At 39.9% G+C, this 21123-nt stretch overlaps 2 protein-coding genes across 3 annotated transcripts; both read right to left on the bottom strand.

The window, feature by feature from the left end:
- Positions 1–6429: 6429 nt before the first annotated feature.
- On the bottom strand, positions 6430–6813 carry LOC138204823 (protein HP-25 homolog 1-like). Its single transcript, XM_069160351.1, has one exon. It carries the CDS (start codon positions 6811–6813, stop codon positions 6430–6432), a length of 384 nt encoding a protein of 127 aa, XP_069016452.1.
- Positions 6786–12516, bottom strand: mpx (myeloid-specific peroxidase). Of its 2 annotated transcripts, none has more exons than XM_069164282.1 (16): positions 12470–12516; positions 12277–12342; positions 12081–12168; positions 11728–11903; positions 11424–11556; positions 10860–10989; positions 10558–10764; positions 10103–10466; positions 9209–9369; positions 8864–9122; positions 8604–8774; positions 8268–8505; positions 7855–8063; positions 7664–7701; positions 7402–7461; positions 6786–6875 (listed from the first exon to the last, which is right to left on the bottom strand). In XM_069164282.1, exons 2-16 carry the CDS (start codon positions 12338–12340, stop codon positions 6867–6869), a joined length of 2307 nt encoding a protein of 768 aa, XP_069020383.1. In that variant the 5' UTR covers positions 12341–12342; positions 12470–12516; the 3' UTR covers positions 6786–6866. The 2 variants fall into 2 exon arrangements, with proteins under 2 accessions (XP_069020383.1, XP_069020373.1); XM_069164272.1 differs by having other exon boundaries at positions 12081–12171.
- Positions 12517–21123: the final 8607 nt, after the last annotated feature.

The following is a 21123-nucleotide window of genomic DNA, read 5'->3' on the forward strand; positions in this document are numbered from 1 at the left end:
TTTCATGAGTTTTTGAATACGATAAAGCCTCCAAAAAGGCAAATCACTTTACGTCAGAATAATAATGAACGAGAAAAATAATTCCTTGAATAACAATAGGGCTTTCGCACCATCGGTGCTCGGGCCCTAATGAAATAGAGATCGCCTGTGTGATAATCCCAGATCTATGACAGTGTCCTATATTCTGACACTAGGAGGCAGATGACTGCAAATAATACTGGAGTGCTGTGTGACATTTCCTCAACAGTTGAGTCATTTAGAAAGCAGGTGATTATGGCCGCACCTCAGACAAACTCCATGCTCTTATTTATTTCTTTGGATTTTTCTGTGAATGAATGAGTCCAGAATAAGATCCTGAGAAACCAACATTTTTCCTGAAGCCAAAATTGACTGCTGGTACCTTCAACCGTATGAAGTTAAGTGGCTCTCATTATCTAGAAATATGAAACAATGGTAACAGCCCCATTTAAAGCATTATTTTATTTTTTTACTTCAGGAAGGCTGTGATCAGAGACATATATTTAGCCACATTTATAAACTGCAGTGGTCTGATCTATTTGCAACTGAGCTCAATGATGATGAGGGAGGGGCAAGCGCTGCTCTTTTACTTTCACTACTCAAAATTTTACCCAATTAGTGCTGTGGTTTAGGCGTTAGTATGCTTCATACTTGACCTTTTCAGATAATCAAACTTGATCTTGAACCTCCTTCTAACACTGCTGTGTGAGAAAGTGTATTTAAATCTCTCTCTCTCTGAAGATTTGTATTCTTTCGTCCCACAATCATTCATGTCACTTGTCACGTGAAAAGGAGTCAAACATTTTTCAGAGAAAGATTGTCCTATAGTGCCATCCACATTTTAATGATTATCGTGTGCCCCCATTCTCCATAACAACCAACATCAACCAACCCCCAAACTTTAAAAGATTGCACTCGTAGACTGTATATAAACGTGGACGTAGCTTCTGGGTTTGAAAAATTAGGCCGATGTGGAAGTGCCAAAAACTGCAATACCACCGAGGGCTGCTGGAGGTTGGATCCAAAGAGCCTCTGGCTCCATAGACTCCCAAACTTCTTTTATGAAATACAGTGCCGATCATTTTTTCCATGAGTTATATTGGTGTTGTGAGCTAAAGTCCCTTCTTCTTATTTGTTTTTCTGGCGGATCATCTGCAAGTAATCCCATTAGAAATTAAGCCTTAAAAAACTTGTGTTTTTGGCTGAGAGTCCTGTTTGAATGACAGGCCTATAGTGCAGTCAGGTTTCTGGTGTACGTGGACAGGGCATAGTGTCCTCAGGTTCCCAGTCAGATCAAGTCAGAGCCACCGCTCGCTCTTCCCCAGATCGTCCAAATATGGTCACGTCTGGCTCCAGAACAACAACATGGTGACGGACAAAACCTGAACTTGAGGCTTCATCACAGCAGCACACAAACCAATGGGTGATGTCACTGTAGGTTGCCCCTTGGGTGCACTCTCGAGGTTTACTGTACACAAAGTTTCGGTTTACATGTACAATGTACATTCTCCTGCTGCAACAGTTTCAAAATTAAACTGAGATCTACAACCATCAGGACACAACTGGAAACAATTTACCATCGAGAGTACTCAGACCCACATACTCACGTAGTGAATTGGTATTGGTCTGGAAACACCAGGCAATCAACTCTTACAAAAATATGTAATAGTTACTTTGGTCCACAGCACAAAAAACAAACAATTCACAATAATGGTGCTGAAATTTTGAGAAGCCCATGTTTGTCTTGGTCTAATCTTTTTTATCGGCGTGTGTCCACGTCACATGACTGTCCGACCGTTCTCATTGCTCTATCAGGTAACATCCATCATTAAAAAAAAAAATTTGTTTCAAACTCAGGGATCTCACAATTTTACACTTATTACTGTGAAACTTGTAAGTTTTGCCCTGTGGACCCTGTGAAAGAAACATTTACATATTGTTCCAGTGAAAATCGAGTCTGCCTCAACAGTAGCTGAAAAAGACATCAAGAAAAAGAAAGCATATTTTATAACGTGAGAATGAGTTCTTTTTAATGGTAGAGTAAACTGATTAAACCATGCTGTAAGTTACAGTTGAGCCAGTTGTATTGTTCTTGGACAGCGGAGGGCACACATCATCTCACAGTCACGTGAGGTCACATTGATGCTTGTGTAAACTGTGAGGGCGAATCAGAGCCAAGTGGACTTTTTTCAGCTCCAGAAAATACAGCAGATCCTCCCTGTAGATTTACACGAGAGGCAAAGATATGATGTTTCATACAAACACTAGATGCCAAAAGCCTGTTAATCCAGACAGACTTAAATGATGCATTTGTAAAACCAAGACTTGGTTTGGCAATAATCATTTCCTGAGGATCAAACAAGATGAAAATAAATGAATAAAAATTCAAAACTCTTTCCAAACCGAGTTACGGCAATCATCAGCAATGAAAGCCACGACTCTTTTGCAAGTGTTTCCTGTTTTGTCTTCAGTGATGCCGTAGAGCACTTTTATTTTGAACTACTTTTACCAGTATAAAACAGCTATGGATGCCTCTTTTTTGGCCACAGCAAGATTCTGTTTTTGCTTTGAGGCTGACTAATGCAGACGACTGGGATTCTGCATACCAACAGTTCCTCCAGAGAGTGAAAACTATGTGCATGTGTATCTTGGTTTGCCTCCTCTTTCTTCACTGGAACACCAGACAGACAGTCAGAACCAGCTGTACTGGGTCACTGATGTATTTTGCTCGTAATTCATTGAACCTTTGCCATGCGGAGTCCTCTGTCTCCAGCGAGGGCAGCACAGTGTTCCTTCACACAGCTCGGAGACACATCTGCAATGAATTAGCCGAGTTCTTTTGTCCACGTTGCTGGAATTCACCCCAGTTCCTGAGTTTTTGGGCACTCGATTGAGCAAAAAGAATTTGAATAAATCAACGTCTGAGATGCAGAAAAGGAGAGAAAACAGTGACAAGGTCTCCTGCATGAGACACGTCATTAAGTAAAGAGTAAAAAAAAAAAAAGATAGCCATCCTTTCATAGTGCTAAATTTACCATAAAACCAACACCAATTTTTTGTGCCATTATTGAGTCAACATCTGGCAAACATTTGCCACTTTGCTGGGGACGTTAAGCGTATAATTAAGCATTTACAACGCCCTATGTCTTGATTGAAGGCAGCTATAAACATTTTAATAAATATACTTTTATAGGTGAGTATTGCTATGATATAAAACCCACACTGCCACAAATTTGGTGGTTTGAATGGCTCCTTCAAACCTGTTCGAAATCCAGCTTCACTGTGAGAACAATTAGTATTATTTTTTTCCAGTTTTTTCCATTTGCAGTCGATTATTATTTCAATGTCAACATTATGATCTCATCACATTAAAACAGGACCACACACATCTTTGAAAACATCTGTGGCGAAACCTTCTTCCTCTGATCTATTCCCAGGACTTTCACATTGCATCCCCAAACCTTAACCCCAATCCTTTATAGATCTGAATAGATCAGATTTACACGCTGACGTTTCCTTTTAGTAGCACATTTTCCCTCAACTCGCTTTCATAACGCCGCCTATTCCAACAAGGTTCAGCTCAGCTCAAACCTCTATAACAGAAACAGACAATTCAAATATTTTCTCCTCTTTCATAAATACTGGGTTTCCATTACTCTTGAAGCACCCAAGCTGAAGCTTGCACCACACACACACACACACACACACACACACACACACACACACACACACACACACACACACACACATACAGTCTGGTGGACTACGTGGCAATCTGCACATGCACTGTAGTTTCTGCAACCAGGAGGAGGAGCACTTTATCACGACGGAGCCCAGTAAACTTTACATTGTGCAGTGAATCATGAGGATTTACCACATTTTCTCACACTCCCTGTCTCCCTTCTTATCCCACAACCGAAGAGATACAGGGAGAGATTCCAGTTACTCCAATAATCTCTTTATTCACCAAGACAGTAACAAAATAAGCAACATTGAAACTCCACTTCAGATGATTTCAATGTTCTGTCTGGAACTCAGATTGTGATTTGCCTGTTGCATTGTAGACATAACCATGCAAAATTGTGAGTTTAAGAGAATTTTTTGTTTTTGTTTGCCCTTTTGGAGGCAGTGACATATTACCACCTTTTCTCTGGTGACCTGGCAAATCTAAGTCCAAAATAAATGTTCTTGTCACTCTGTTTTTGGTGTCCACCAGTTAATGAGGAAAATATCTGTCTCTTTAGCTGCTAAATGCTCTACCGTATCCACCAGCTGATCACTAACTACGTCTGGCTGCTGGTTTGGGGGCTAAACAGGTGGTGTACGGTGAGTTTTTTTTATAGCTTTTTCCTTGAAAACAGCTGCCCACTGTGGCTAAAAACAAAACTATGAAAGCAGTGTGAGTGAACCGAGACAGTAAATTTGTGGGCAGGAAAACAAAAACAAAAAGCTCAAAGACGCTGTTAAAATCTGTAAAGCGAAGAGCAGGGCAGTGTTGGGTCTCTATGACAAGTGACAAGTAGTCATGTAATCCATCGTTAACATATAAATACAGAATATGGAAAGCAGCTTCAACTTTGTAATCAGAGAAGAGACAACCGGCATTCATTTGCCATCCATCACACCACGTACTGTTTCTCTGGGAAATGTCAGAATAACACGAGTGAGTAGAATATATTTGGTATGCTTGTCATGTGCTTGAAAAACACTGTTGAAAAATTTGAACTGGACACGGTTTCACTCTATGGTCCTTCCACAGTGTGAACACATGGAGCCCAGGTGGGCTGGAGAACATACAGCAGATAACCACAGGTGTAGATGTTAGTGTGTTAGTTTGTCTATTGGTCACCCCCCACATCCAGCTCATTGTGGGCAGGTTCAAAGCTCCTTCATACCTTCATCATTATGAAAATGCTGAAAACAGTTAAGACACTGATGAATGTTCAAGTGCATCAGAAAGTAAACTGAGCTTCATCTTAGAAATAGAACTTTAGAAGATGTAGGTCAGATTTTCACCCCAGCGACAGAAACAGACTGAGAGAGAACTTTTATGTTTTTCCAAAAAGTTGCTTGATGTAGTTTGAAATTTTCAATGTTGGGTTTTTGCTTGTAGGAAATGCTTCAAAATGTACAGAACAACAACAATTTACTTTCAGAGAGGGGAACGAATTGCAGAGACAGAAATCGTAAATTTGATGCAGCACAAGGACTTTAGAGTCAAGCTCTGAGAAAACCCCTAAAAAATTAAAGACATTTTACAAGTTTTCAAAGGCTTATTATTACTCTGCTTAATGAGTAAATTGACCTTGAGTCTTGACCTTGAAATCTGTGAACTGCTCCTTTAAGAATGAAAGAGTTAAAAACAGTGAAACAATGACTTTGATAGAAATATTAGACGCAGTGCTTTTATATGAACCACTTATTTCACTTCACCTATCGTACATTTATTCTGTTTAAAATGGCTCCATCTACAGGAGACATACAGTTAAATCATTCTCACTGATCACTGACCTGAGCTCTTTTCTTATGATGATCTGTAGTTTAATGCCACTGCTTGAAAGAATAATTATGAAGCAAAGCTCGATCTTCCTTCAATAGTAAAATGAATACTGTATCGCCACTTATGAGGACTGAACATGAAGTACAAAGAGAAAACCATTAGGCGAAAAAGAGAGGAACGGCAGGTAAGAAAAAAAGACCACCGGGTTTGTGGTGAATTTCTTCCTGCAGTTAAAGCAAAGTTTCTTTAAAGGAATCCTGTAGCCGAGGATGATTTTAACAAACACAACTTTCCTATTTTAAATAGTTTCCAACTTCTTTCAGTTTCTTTTTGGCACAAATGGAGCCAAGAAGACACTGACACAAACAATTTCATTTTTGGCTATATTTCTCTTTTCTTGCAATTCACACAATAAATTACTTGCTATGGCTCACCAATAAAAGAGTTGAACACAAGGTTTGGTGTAACTCACTTTATTTATTGAATTCAAAATGCAACACAAGATAAGACAGTTGCAGTGAAACGAGGCCTGCACAAAAAGCACCACACAACATTTTCAAGGCGCACTCACAATTCATCTGTGCATAAAATATTCATAATAATACTGGAAAATCCTACAATCAAAGTTGACAAATGACCAATTTTCAGTCCAATAGATTGCATGTTGTAACAAAACTCAATAAAGTCGCAGCAATCGCACTTCATTTTTTTTTAGGTGAAATTTAAATTTTATAATTTTTCAGTAAAACATAAAACATTAGACAAAAGGAAACAAAGGAATTTACTAACAATGGATATGACCTGATTACAGTAAAGTGAAGTTCAGTACAGAGGCTGAGAAATGAAAACAGATCCTGAAGCCAACAGATTACTGGTGTAAAAGGTGGCAGCTCAGTCAGGAGAGGAAGTGTTCACACAGCGAAGAGCAGGTGTCCTGAGAAGAAGCTTGTGGTGGTCAGCCCGGTGATTCCGTCAGTGGCCTCCAGCCACACTTTGTCCCCCGTCTGCAGCCGGAGCACCGCGTCCCCTGATGACAAGTAGCGACCTCCCTCAGAGACCTTGAAACTGTGCTGTACCAGTTCGTTGTTATGCAACAGCTCTGCACTTCCTACGTCAACGAAGGCGCTGCAGAGGAAGCTGAACTGATAGAGACCGGGGATGACGCATGTGAACAGGCCCGTCTGAGGGCTGTAATGGTTCTGCTCGTTGTAAACAATGTGACGGAAACGAATGATTTTATCTGAAGATGGGTTGTACTCTCCCAGGCGGACTGAGAAAGCAGACTGAGGCTGCATGATGCTGATGTTGAATGCTGGTGGTCCAGGAGGGCCTATGGGGCCGGGGGATCCTACTGGACCTGCAGACAAACAACAGTTACTTCAAAGGGCTGAGAAAAGCTATTGGAGGCTTGTATTTATTCACATAAAATACATTTATGAGCTCTCAGATTAGTTTTCTGACCCTCTTCAGGGTCAAAACTCAACACTGAATTGTATATATTCAGTTTCTTAACATCTCAGTTAGAAAAGAACTTCACTTCTGCTTCAGCTTACAGTTGTTTTCAATGAGGCCACAAATCTAATTTAATTACTGACACTACATTTCATTCAATTAAATATGGCACTATTTATCTATTTCTCTCACTACACTGACTAAAACTACCTAAGCTGAATAACTCACTTACAGAATCCTGCTGCTGTTAATAACTACCATGTAATTAGGCCTTTACAATAAATAATTATTGAATTCAGCACTATTATCATGTTGTACATGTTTGGAGGTCATATCAAACATTTTCAACAATTTAGGAAACACTCAGAACTATAAATAATGTAGAAAACGATGAACAGACAGTATGGTAATAAATTAGGTGAATAGACTACCTCGTTCCCCTGGAGGTCCGGGAGGTCCTGCTGGTCCTGCTGGTCCAGTTGGTTCACATTCTGTATATCAAGAGAATGTGTGTGTTAAATTAAGCCTCATAATTTACATAATTTTTCAAAATGTGCTGATATCAGTTAATAATGGATGATTTTCTATTAGACCAAGGAACACCATCACCAAAATGATAAATGTTAGGATCACCAAGACTTGCATGATTTTAATTTACAAATTGATCTTCACTTGTTTGTGCTTAAAACCAACCTCATCTTCACTGAAATCCACACAGATATCACCTCCACCTGCAAGATTAAACACCTCATATGAAGAAGTATTTTCACACCAGTGGTTAGGAGAAGGATTTAAAACTACTGAGGAAGAAAAATTCTGCGGATTAAATGAGATGATTGAGATTATTCCCTGTGGTTAATAAGTTTGTTCCGGTGTTGTCTCACCTGAGCAGGGTCTGTCTCTCCAGGCCGACAGGTTGAGTTTTTGGATGCTGGCGCACCGGACGCGCCGGTTCCTGTTTGAGATTACGTCGAATGTATTGGTGGGGATAGACATGATGCCGGTGTTGTCACAGATGATGCTGGACAGCGTAACAGAGGACAGAGCATTCCTCTGCCTCGGGGTGAAGACACCCGGTTTCTCGTACCACAGCCTGAGAAAGAAGGGAAAGAAACACACATTTGTATTTATGGTAGTCAGTCGAGTCTGCAGCTGCCGTTTGATATGTCAGAAAGACCTTTGAAGAGCACAGATTGCAACTGTTTTCACTGTGATTATAATTTTTTTTCTAAAAGAATCCCACATTTACATTATGAATTCTACATACATTAGTGTTTATATCCACTCATATACTGACCTGTCACCTTGGCGGACCTTCTGGAACTGGTTTGCGATGAGGCAAGAAAACAGAGCCCCCACACGGCCGCCCTGGACAAACGGCTCTGCCACGCCACCAAGCCACACATCAATGTTGTCGGGTGTACCGTAGAGCTGCAGCAGCCGGCGGGCCAGGTCAGTATTGTTCATAACTCGGCCCAGCTCTGCCTGGTTCCTGGGCTGAGACAGGCCACAGAACTGGCGCCAGGCGTTGTAGCCTGGACAAGCAAACGACATGAAGACAAGAAAGGTGAGGACAATCAGGAAAGGGATGAAGCATTGGAAGGAAAAAGCTGAAAGTGAGAGAGGGGTGTACCAGGAAGGGCATGGTCACGTCCCCTCTGCATGTTGAGAGCGCCCAGGTCCAAGGCCAGATGCTGCACAAACTGGAACAGCCTCTCCCTCAAAGAATCCACCATCATGTGGTCCTGGGTGCTGAGCTTAGCAGGGCTGCCGATCAAACCACGCAGCAGAGGGTCAATGCCGCCTGATGAGGGAGAAAAGAAAAGTTAGGGCAATAGTTGAAGAAAAAAATAGAAATAGAAAGATTGCAGCGGTTTTCTTTGAGCAACTCACCCTCGAAGACGATTCTCCAGGGGGCGAAGAAGGCCTTGTGCAAGGGCACAGAGGGGAACTGACTGTGCTCCCTGTAGTTTTCATCCAGACGGGATAAAACCGGCTGGATCGCCAAGTGGGCGAAGCGGTAAGCTGCTGTCGCAAAGACGTTGGAGATGCTGGGGTCGACGTTGGGATTGTAGCCGGGGTAACGGCCGAGTTGCCTGCGCATTGCGGCGTTGCCCACAATGTGTGGCAGATAGTCTCTGAACACAAACACCTGAGAGAGACAGGGGCAGGTAATGTGAGTGAATGACGCTTGCTTTGTAGAAATATGAAAGATGACCGACTGTCAGGTTTATCTACCTGTGTGTAGGCACCCATGATCTTGCGGGCCTCCTGGTAGAGCCTCTCACTGCCCCAGTGCGGGTTCAGTCTCTTCAGCTGACGAGCCAGGCGGTTATGCTCACGCATGAAGAGTGTGTGGAGGGATGTCAGAGCGATGTTCTCGTCCACGCGGACATCACCTTACGGGGAGAAATGAAGCAGCCATCAAGCAGACGGACCAAAGCGCTCATTTTCCTGTTTGGATTCATATGATTGGAACCACTTTCTATTTGGGGCTGCTGCAAATAGGACCTTCAATAATATTTATCAACGCTTTATAGATCAGTAATAAGCCGTTAACAAGAACATTTGAATTGCTATATTTATTCTAGTGTAACTTGCTTTCTCTTTTAAATTACTTAATATATTGCAATGCCCTGAAATAAAGAGAATGAAAACCATTTTTATGATTTTTAAAATTTTCTCATATATATGAATATACTTTATAATAAAGAGAAAGAAATATCACCCTCTATTTCACAGCTTAGCTCACAGTTATAAATGCAAATCAAGTTATTGGTAACGCCTCACTCTTCCCCTCTTTTTACTATCTATAAGTAAGTGGGAGTCAGAAGTACCATTTATAACTAGAAAAACAATGAAAATGTTTACTTTAAACAAACCAAAATGTGGTTTTGTGTATTAAGACATATTTGACATTATTATTATTTTTGTATTATTCATTATATATACAACAGAAACCCGTTATAGCTGCTTAATAGGAGTTATAGATGTTGAGAAATGGTCCTTAAATGGCTGCTTCCTCCTTCATCATACTGTCTTATTAAACAATAATGAAGTTTGTATGCTGCTTATAAGTGTTATAACATTTATAAAGCTATTATTTAAAAATTAAGTTCAAAGATGACCAACCTGCAATGAAACACGGGACCTCCTTGGCGTTTGTAACGTTGGTGGTTCTACTGCGTGTTGCACACATTTGCACCTGGAGAGGGTGGAAAGGCAGCAACTCCCGCCCGTTGTCTCTGAACTCTGTGTTCACACGTAGCAGGCCATCGTCGTTGGTGAGGTTGCGAAGATACAGGGCGAGCTTCTCCTCAGAGCCGTACACCTGGCCGAGATCCAGGAAGGCCGTCACCGCGTTGATCTGCTCCCTTTTGTTGGGCTCTCCGCCGAAATTGTAGGCCGAGAATCCTGTTCCACAAACGGGGGCGGATCTGAACGAAGGGATGCAGCTGTCGGGGCCGGAGGGCAGGCGGGGGTCACCACGAGGAATCTGTAGGTAGAAAAGAGGATGTGAATGAGAGCGCCGACGGTTACGGAGAGACTCGCAACAACATGTGAGTGTTCGGGTGTGTGATACCCACCGGGATGGGGATGCATGGCTCAGTATGCTCACAGCTCTCTTCACAGTTGACCCCGTTGCTGAAGGAGCGGATGCTGGGTGAGAAGGGTGTGAAGGTGAGATCGTGGTCATTCCACTGGCCGAACAAGGTCACCATGTGAGTGAACTCTCTGTCATTGACCACGCTTGCATCCGTCGTGCTTAGGATGTTGTTGGACACTTGTCGCACCTGAGCACGGAGGAGAATTGGATGAATAAAATGTTAAACATGCACTTATGTATGTTTATTATTCAAGACGACTATCTGGGATATCGAGCTCGTACCAGTGGGAGCAAGAAGTTGTTGAATGTTCGGTTTCTGTCCCATCCTTTCGGCAGGGAGATGCCGTCGTCATACTCGGCAGGCAGCCAGCGGGCGAAGGGAGTGTTGGTACCTCCGAGACGAGGGTTGTTCCTAAAAGCAGACGAGAGGTGTCAATGTTGGGACACACGCCTTGAGAAATCCCACAGAAGTGTTCACATCTTGTGTGGTAAGTTGCTTAAGATTTAGGTGCATTTCACAAGTATTTCCTCTGTTTTCAAGCGCTACTCAGACTCAAAGGCACTCTGTCACAAAATCAACAAATTTCGGACAAGTTTCTTTCAATTCAATACAAAATCCTTTTTTTGCAAAGTAACCATACAGTTGTTTTTGTCCTACATATTTGTTTGTAAAGTAATTGGAGGGCAAGAAATCAAAATAGGCTAATAATGCATGAGCTCGGTTGCCCCTATTTGTAAGAAAAGGACAAGTAAACTTTAGGTTTAATATAGTGAAAAATGTGTCAAGAAAATTTTTTAAATGAGCATTTTAGACTGCGTTTAATCACACTTTAAAGTCTTTCTTACAGGTTGTTGCAGACGCTGGTGACTGTGCGATACTGTTCAAGGTTTGGTGTGGCGCGGCATTCTGGAAGACTGACTCGAGCTGAACATCCAGTTATTTCAGAAAGTTTCAAAAGGTCTTCTCTAGAGAGCAAATCTGCAAAATATGACAGACACATTTCATGGATTCAGTGTGTGCATGTCTGTCTAGTAGTTAATTACAGCTTTGAAGTGCTCCGCTGTGCCACATCATGAAACCCCAAACCTTCACAAAAAGACAATATGAGCAGTGTTTGTGTCGTCTTTGTGCGGGTGGTGCATGTCTGACCTGTTGCGTTAAGTGAGCGTTTGTGCACATGATGCATCCTGTCGTGCAGCAGACGCAGGGTTTGTGCCATGTAGTCTGCGGATCTCACGGCTGAGCGGGTGTCACCACGAGGCTGCTTCAGGAGACGAAGAGCATCGTGAGGCCTCACCACGTCCTTGCGAACCCGCCTCAGACTCCTGGAGGACACAAAGCCACACAGTTGAATAACAAATTTGATAAGATTAATTTCTACATTTGATGACTTCTTTCAACAAATACCGAGCTATGAAGTTACGGTGATGAATGGCTTGAATAGCAAAGAAATAGCTTTTCACTGCACATGAATGCAGGATTAATTTGAAAGAAGAACTCACTCTTCTCGGGAGTACTTGTACGCATCATCCACGATTTTCTTTGCCTCCTCAAAACATTGTTGAAGGAGAGGACTGCCAAGAGGTTCACCTGCTAAGAAATAAAGAGTTTTGATAATCTAGTGATGTAGCAGAAAAGAAATGGGGCCCGAAAATGGGATTTACTGCGGAAAAATGTCCCCAGAAGGATGTAGTTTACCTGGTGGATTGGAGTGAGCGGGCACCAGGCAGATGCCCAGCACAACAAGGACAGACAAAAGCATTTCTGAAACAAATAATTAAACCTAAGTCAGTTTTTCATTTGTCAAAAGGCATGCACAAAAATGATTTCTCAAGCTCTGTTTAACATGAAATATATCTATGTATGAAAACAAAAAAAAGATTCTTGTTACCTGCGTCTGTGAAGAGGCTTGTGAAGGTTTCAGATGCTCTTTGCGACCTGGAGTTAACGATGTGGTGTTCAGCCTCATCAGCCTGTTTATATTGAGGTTGAGGGACCGGAGCCTCGCCCCCGGGGTTGAGCAGGTGAAGTTGTTGTCAGTAAAGAACACTTCCTTCTTCCTTGTCTCCGTGTTGAAGGAAATGTTTTTTCCTAATCAGTAACCACTTCTGGACAACCGATAACACAAATGACTTTATTCAGTAAATTATATAATGAATACCTTTACACATGCTTCTTGTGGAGGCGGTCGTCATGGTCACAGCCAACATTGTCAGTAGTTTCTTTTAGATATTTTAGTATAAAAACCACATTTCCTTATTTATTATAACTTCAATGTCAATGTGTTTAGGGAGCATTTTGTCCAAAATTTTTTATGTTCTTCGACACATGGAGTGTGTAAATCATACACACTATTTTGATATTGTATAGTTTGTTGACAGTAAATGGGAGGATGACAAAGGACCCCCACCTGGACCTTGTGGTTAATGGCTGTCACCTCAGCCACAAGGGAACCTCTCAGTTTCAGAAATTTTGCATTGTTTTTGGTTTGTTTTCATGAATACATATATATATATATATATATATTTTTTTTTTTTTTTTTTATTATTTTTTTTTTTTTTTTTTTTTCATTTGAATTGGCACAGCAGGTTCTGGTACTTCACCAGAGGAGATAGCATTGGAAGAGATTTTAGTGTTGCCTCATTAATTCAGTATTTATAAAGCAGATTGGGACCATTTTCAAGTGTTTTACCATTTCACTATATTGCCATGCTGTGGCTGATGGCCTACAGTGTTACAGCACTGATGACACTACAACACTACAACTGATGAACTTGAGAAAGGCTTTGAAAAGAGTAAGCAATTACTAATAGGAAGAAATCAAAATATTAATCAACACTAAAATTAAAAGTAGAGCTTATTCATCATTAAAATGAACAATAATTCATTATATCACCTGTTTTCCATTTTGACAGGTTGATGTATGAAGTTAAAACAAGTGCTGTATTAACTAATGATGCTTCCAGACAGCAACAGTAGGTTGAGGTTGAGAGACATGGCTGCATCATGAGGAAACGAATGGACACGTGGTCAAACAATCATTTCACTTTGAAACAGTTGAAACCTTTTGACATAACAAGTGAGACAGGTTGAAAGACTTGAAAACAATAACAAGCTGATTGCCACCAATGACATGAGTAACAAGCTCAACATGTCGTGACATCATCATACTCAAAACACAACTGAAGACTGTCTATGAAAATATTATTATTTAATGGGAGATTGTAGCTATGGACTAACACAGGGAGTTCATATTTCGGTTGTTAACCAGCTCTGACTCCAAGATATATTTACAAGGTGGTCCAGTTATGACTCCTCTGACTGCATGTTTTGAATCTAGTGGCGAGAAATTTTACTCCTAAACTCCCTGCAGATCCATTACTCATCCCAACAACCAATCAAAAAAAAATACCTTGAAGGTCATTTTAAGAAAGTGAGGAGTGGGGTAAAAAAAAAGTATTTTCATATTGCTGTTGTCGCCCTTCGCCAAACAGTCAAGTTGCAGTTCACGTCCACAATTCGATGTGGATGTATGAACATATGTAGTGAAGACTTTTGAGGATTTTGGACAATAAAGCTGATTCTGACAGAATGCAAAGTTGTATTCAAGCTTTTGCTGAATTTGAAGAATTCCTGAGATATTGTGTTGACGATAATGGGACATACGCATGAACAACCCAAAAGCATAATGCCTCTGCAATGACTTCAACTGCAGCCGCAGGCATTATGTTTTCAGACCCATGCAACATTTTACCCAACATGGTCTTCATCAGGCAAACATTTAAAATTTTACAGTGTAGACAACAACCTTGCTGTTTGTGTCCTGCACCTTTACCCGAGTGAGGTTGGACCTACAAACTAACCACCTGTTCTGTCACAAAAAGTCACACCTCTAACCGGTATGGCTTTTCCCCCAGCAGGGGTCACTTGAAAATGTTGTGTATAGGTTGCACATTAACTGCATTAACTTCTGTGCAAAAAATGAAAAGCAAAAGTAGGACATTTTTTTTCACATTTTATTAACAGGCGCCATGAAAAAGTTAATTTCGTAGAGGTGATTGACGCTGTGTGGGATTCTCTGGACCCTTCACATGTACAACAACCTAAAATTAACCAATTTAATGAGAGTTCCGTTTGTCTGAGTTCTCTTTTCTTTAAGGTCATGGTTTCACAACATTTACTGAAGAGTTGCACTTGTCGTGTCCAAATCTCTCTTTTTTTTAAAATCGTTAATTTATCAGCAATAACTGAAGTATCGTGAGTCAACCTTAGTGTTTAGCAAGAAATCCCATTTCACCACCGGGTCAGCTAGTGAGCACGAAGCTGGACTGTTTTTACAATCAGGCATCAAGACTGCACAATCAGAAGAACGTGCAGAATTAAAACTAGACTCAATTGGAAAAATAGCACATTTTTTTACATAAAACTAGTTCACAAAGATTTTGTCCTGTGCAGAAGAATACCTGTTTGGTACAGTATGTGTTTTTGAATCCATATTACATTACATTACAGTACATTTCATTTAGCTGACGCTTTTATCCAAAGCGACTTACAGTAAGTGCATTTCAACCATGAGGGTACAAAACCCAGAACAACAGCAATCAAGAAAATACAATTTCTTCAAGAAAGCCAAACTACAAAGTGCTATCAGTAAGTGCCATTTTAAATGCTACTAAAGTTCTACTGTTCAAGGTAAAGTCGGAAGAGGTGTGTTCTTAGTTTGCGGCGGAAGATGTACAGAGTTTCTGCTGTCCTGATGTCGTTGGGGAGCTCATTCCACCATCTAGGAGCCAGGACAATAAACAGTCATGATTTTGTAGAATGTTTAGCTCGCAGTGAGGGAGCGACAAGCCGATTGGTAGAAGCAGAGCGGAGTGAACGGGCTGGGATGTAATGTTTGACCATGTCCTGGTCAATATGTTTTCCAGTGTTAGTGTTAGTGTTTTTTTGTTCCAATAAATTTACATGGACACAGAAAAGCTGAAATAAGGGAAGTGAAGCTCCTCAGTTGTGCCTGTTGCTAGACACTAAGGAGGAAAATCATACATTTGTACATTTTAGAAGTAAGTTTGTACATATTTGACTAAAAACAGCATACATTTATGAATAAGTAATGTAAACTCTGTCTACAATAAAGGGCCACCTATTTTAGTTTGTGCGACAAAAAAGGAGTTACGGTGTGATTCATTGTTCAGTGGAATCATTGCATGAAATTCAACAATGCACTGTAGTTTTTTTTGCTCATTTGTGTAAATCCCCTGGTCCAGGAAGTATAGATATTCTGGACAATGCATGAGTCATTTAGTTGAATAATTTACTGCACAAAGTCAGTCCTCACCTTTTCTGTGAACACAATAAGGAAGCAGAGCACTACTTGAGACAATAAATTCAAATCACACACGATGTCTTATCTTAACCCATCATTAAAGTGGCCTTTATCAGTTTCATGCAAATGTTTAAACCACATTAACTCCATTTATAAAAGCAAATAAAAACTGGAAAACAAGCACAGGAGTTTGTGTCTATCTATAAAGAAAAGTGAGGGCTATATGAACGTCATGAAATTTACATAAAGCAAATGAAGAAAATATGAAACGTGTCTAAAATAACATCAGTTCTGCAGAAAACTTCCATGGATAAAAAAACAACAACAACTCGACAGACTTGAGAGGGGAAAAGGCAGGTTTCTCATTTGATGGACATCCTTTCTGAGTTTGTACAGCAACAATGATTGAAGTTGGAAAATATGAGTACAAGCTGCCAGACGTGGTTGTGTCAGTTTCACCATAAACACATATCTGTTTGTTGTTCTTAGACATGGCAGGTCTTTGTGCAACCATCCTCCTGTCATGTTTATAGAAACTTAAGTGTTGCTCCATTGTGCTAAACTAAAAAAACATTTTGAGGAACAAACTCAAGTTTCTTTCATATTTATTTCCTCTTTTTTTTTTTTTAACAGAGAAAATGTAGTTCAGAGTGGAATATGCCTCATGTAAAGACATAGTATATGTAGAGCACTTACACTTTGAAATACTTAATTAAAAACACTATAAATCTGACAATTACAGAAGAAAAGAACATATTTCAGCCTCACTTTACCACTGTGTCCCTTTTTCACCCTTCTATACCAGATCCTGGTTATGCTTCTGGTAATGGCCGACCCAAACACGTTTAAAGCTACTTTGTAATCAGTATTAGTTTACAATAGTAGTAAAGCTGTTTTATATGCATTTAATGATGTTAAGAAATGTGGATTATTATGTATTGCACTTGGCCATTTAAAGCATAGTGAAGCAGTCTATCCGTTTGACTTTTTATGTAATACAAAAACAGTTTGCAAGTGTGTGTTGTCACACCACATTTTTTTGGTTTGGTTTTTAAGATGCGGCGCAGTTCATCCAAGGCCTCTATGCTATATTAAACTTAGTGACAGAGCAGAAGCTTCATTAAGCTTGTCCACACATTCAACAACTGAAACTAAACCCTATGTCCTAATTGCTTTAACATGTGGATGTTGCCTTAAAACATCCATTCAGACACTCGGAGAAGGAGTTTGGTCGTATCTCAGAAACACGTGGGGATTATGTGGGTAAACATGCAGTGTACGATTATGTTGAGCATAAACAGTAATTTCTTGGCAGCTTTAATTTTGTGGTAATTACGGTCCTCAGCCCAGTCTAAAGGCATCAGCAGACAAGAAGTCTTCAGTATCCCCTGTTGAGGGTGAGCTACATCTAGCAAAGAGATACCCACCTTTGAATTCAGCATGACAAGATAAACAGATTATGTCACAAAGGGCAGCAGATGTGCAAAATGTCAAGGTGATTTCATATGCCGAGCAAATACAAAGAAAAAGCCCCAATTTAGATAGTTAGAAGGAAGAGACAAAGACAGCAAAAGAAAAGTGTTGTAATGTCAGAGTATCCCGCCTACTTTGTCTATTGTGACACGAAGTACCTCGAATCACTCAGCAGTGAAGCATGTGAAGACAATGCTAAAACGTTTTACTAGGTAGGTAGGTAGGTATTTACTTTATTAATCCCTGAGGGGATTTTTTTTTTTACTATTTTACTATTGTCTACCAGCAACTCCAGCCTGTTTTTACTTCCCGTTACGTGTTACAGCCTACTTGCTTTACTAGTTGCTCCACAAGAAGCATCATTTTATGTCATATGAACAACTTTCAACCTCAATATAAGTTTATAATACACAAATCCAACAGGCCGACACTCATCTGAAACCTGCTGCCAGTTTTTATTTTAGTAGAATGACCCACATCCTCTGCCATAAACTACTTCTCAGAAAGATAAGTCCGGAGGCACCGACTAGTCTACAGTGCTAATTTAGGGCAAACATTTCTCTTCCTGCACGTTGACTTTTCAAATCAAGAGTTAATCTTTTTGATCAAGTGATTGAGCATTGCACAACAGATATTCTCATCAATCCTGCCAGAACTCACGGCAGGACTACTGGACTTGACTGTGAAGAAAAGGGCTTATCGTGATCTTATACTGATATTCTAGGTCACGAGGTGAAATGTTAGATATGGAAACCATAATAATAATCTGTATGATATGAATGGACAGCACAATAAAAAGAAGTTGAACGGTATCTTTCTCAGCTGGTGTTACAGACAGTTCCAGAAAGAAATATCTAACCAAAAAATATTATAAATCATGATTTACAACATGATTAGCAAATGTCCAGGCTGCGACCTTCCGAGGCTAAACAAACAAGAAAACAGTTGTGCGAAGATGGTTTTTATATTTTTTTTACCATGTAAAGCTGAGGTTCAGCCTGTCAGGGGCACCAGAGAAGGCACACTGCAAAATATTATACCTATATTGTTACACATAAATATTTCTACTCTTTAACGAGGCCAATTTAGAACAGCACATATTAACATCCCGTTTGAATGAAACCCCGAGATGGAGAGATAAAAGACGAGTAAACAAATACTTACTGTAACTTACTGGCCACAGATTTTTTTTCCCCCCTCAAAATCTTGCTTGTTTGGGAACGTTAGGTGGGGAATGGACGCTCTGGAATATGAGCTGCACCCAATGTTACATCCACAGATCTGAGGAAGGAGAGTAATGAACTCAAATCCTCATAACAGGAGATAATGGCCTCATTCAAAGTTTTGTTGCTTCACGTTATTGGTCTCCAAAAAATATATTTGATGAGAAAACCTTCCGTGGATAATTCTGATTACTAACGCTGATGTTTTTCCCTGCAGCTGTGACTTCAGCTGTTAAAACAGGTGACTTCAAAAAGTATCAGGACGCTCTGAAAAAAAGTACGTGAATTTTTCTTCTCCAACAAAACTGTGTTTTTAATTGGAAACTAAATTTTGAAATATAAGAAATTATGAGTGTGATATGTATTATTTCAAATAACCTGATTAGGACCTTTTGACACATGATATAAATCAACTGTCAATACAAGAGAAAAATTAGTATTGATTGCTGTAATAATAATAAACCAGGAACTAACTGATAACTAGGCACGTGTATGGGCAAGCCATTAACTTGGATAAAAAGACTGCACCGCCTTGGAACGCCTTGCTGACCTGCTTTTGAACAGAGACATCCATGTGAGTGCCATCGCTTACTATTTCAGAGGATCACTATTTATTTACAATTATCATTTAAAAAATATTGTATTTAACCAGTGTATGTTATTTTTTTAATAAGTCACAATTGAAGGACAAAGCACTTGCTAAGATCTGTGCTTGGAAGGTTTTCATTATTTGGAAACTCTTTACACCTGTTCCCATCATGTTTATAGGTAAAAGCATAATGTAGCTCTAACTGTGGACACCCCCGAAGGTACATGTGCGCACACATACACACAATCACAGCAAAGTCCCTTCCTCTTGTTCATGCAAAGCCTGTGAGCACAGGTTGAGATTAAAGTTCACAAGCAGTTTCTGTTTCACAACTGACCTCAAAGATCCTCTTTCCTCCACTCTGAAAAAAGTGTGCTGATTTAATAAAGACATGACAAATACTCATGAAACATTTTCTTAATTATAAACATTCACTCTCGGGAAATAAAGTCTCTGAAATAATATTTAAACATATCCAGACAAACAAAGAAAAGCCCATAATGGTTTCTACAGTGGTTAGCAGTGTAGGTCCGACAGGCCGTGAAACGACCTGCGGACTCACTGCTGTCGGCATTTGCGCTCTTAAAATATTCCCCCCAACCACTCGGCTGTTAGGTCGCCCCAATAAGCTTTAACCTCTGTTCTGTCTTCTTCTGTAGGATGTGGTAACGAAGTCCCCGGAGACGGTTTGCCGTCTTTTCACCCCGGCACTGAACAAAGGTGTCAGCAAATAATTGAAAAGCACTTTTAAGCAGTTGGTGGACATTCTCCTGGACAACGCTGCACCTCCTGTCAAATGCTTTGCTATCCGACTGTGTCCATAACAGTCCAAAACCCAAGAAGTATTTAATGTCCAGTATGACGATGTAAAAGAGTTGCATTTTTTGAAATGTGTGTTCAAAATTTGTTCTTTTTTTTTCTTTGAATGAGTTTCCTGATTCATCGTCTATCAACATGACTCATACCCCATATGTTTTGTAAAAATATCTTTCATTCAGTTGTTTGTTGAATTTTATGGCAACTTAAGAAAACAAGATCATTTATGAAACACTATATTAAATATCTCCAGATTTCTTAGTATGGTATGTATGGACTAAAGAATCTTTGTCAACCTTGATGACCGCGTCCTGGTCTCTCAAGATCAAACTACAAATATTTCTCAAATGTGATTCTAATACAGATTTGGTATCTTGATGCAATTTACAATTTAGCATCGATGACATAGTGTGCATTAGCCTGCACTTAAAAATAATATAAAAAGGATCAAATTAGTACCTACACTTAAAATTAAACGAATGACAAAAAAAAAGAATATACTGGAATCAGCACTGACAGGAATAAAAAAAAACAAAAAAAAAAAACGTTTTGTCAATTACTCTGCATTGTGTGTAAAATAAGTGTGTCTCAGACCATTATTTTATCATTAGGGGTAAAAATTCAGGTGAAAATCATAAAAACCAAAAATATTCATTACCGACTATGTAAACGTGTGTACAGGAACAGCTATGGTCTGTCACTCTTTATAACACAAACACATTGAAAGTACAAGTGAAAGCCACAATAGGAACAATTCTCATGGTTTTCAGGCCAAAAATGTGATCATTTTTAGGACCTCTTCCACTGAGACCTGCAGGCCGGATATGATGGTGTTTTAAATAACTACAGCACAACTGTGAACACATCTTCTTCAAATGAGATGTGTTTTTTAGGTTAGATTAGGTAGTTACTTTATTAATCCCCGAGGGGAAATGTTTTTAAATCTGTGTGAGGAACTGAATATGAAACTTGGCTAATGTTAGTGTACTGAGAGGAAGAGAAAACAAAAAAAACGGTTCTGCATACATCTTATCAAACTAGCATGAGGTTGTTTTTTGCAAAAACCTGGTCGGTGGGGGCTGCAGCTGGCAGATGGGCCATGTCAGATATAAGCTGTA

This window comes from Embiotoca jacksoni, unplaced genomic scaffold (genome assembly GCF_022577435.1).
Source record: "Embiotoca jacksoni isolate LCO1_2020_lvr unplaced genomic scaffold, fEmbJac1.0.p SCAF_10, whole genome shotgun sequence".
NCBI lineage: Eukaryota > Metazoa > Chordata > Actinopteri > Embiotocidae > Embiotoca > Embiotoca jacksoni.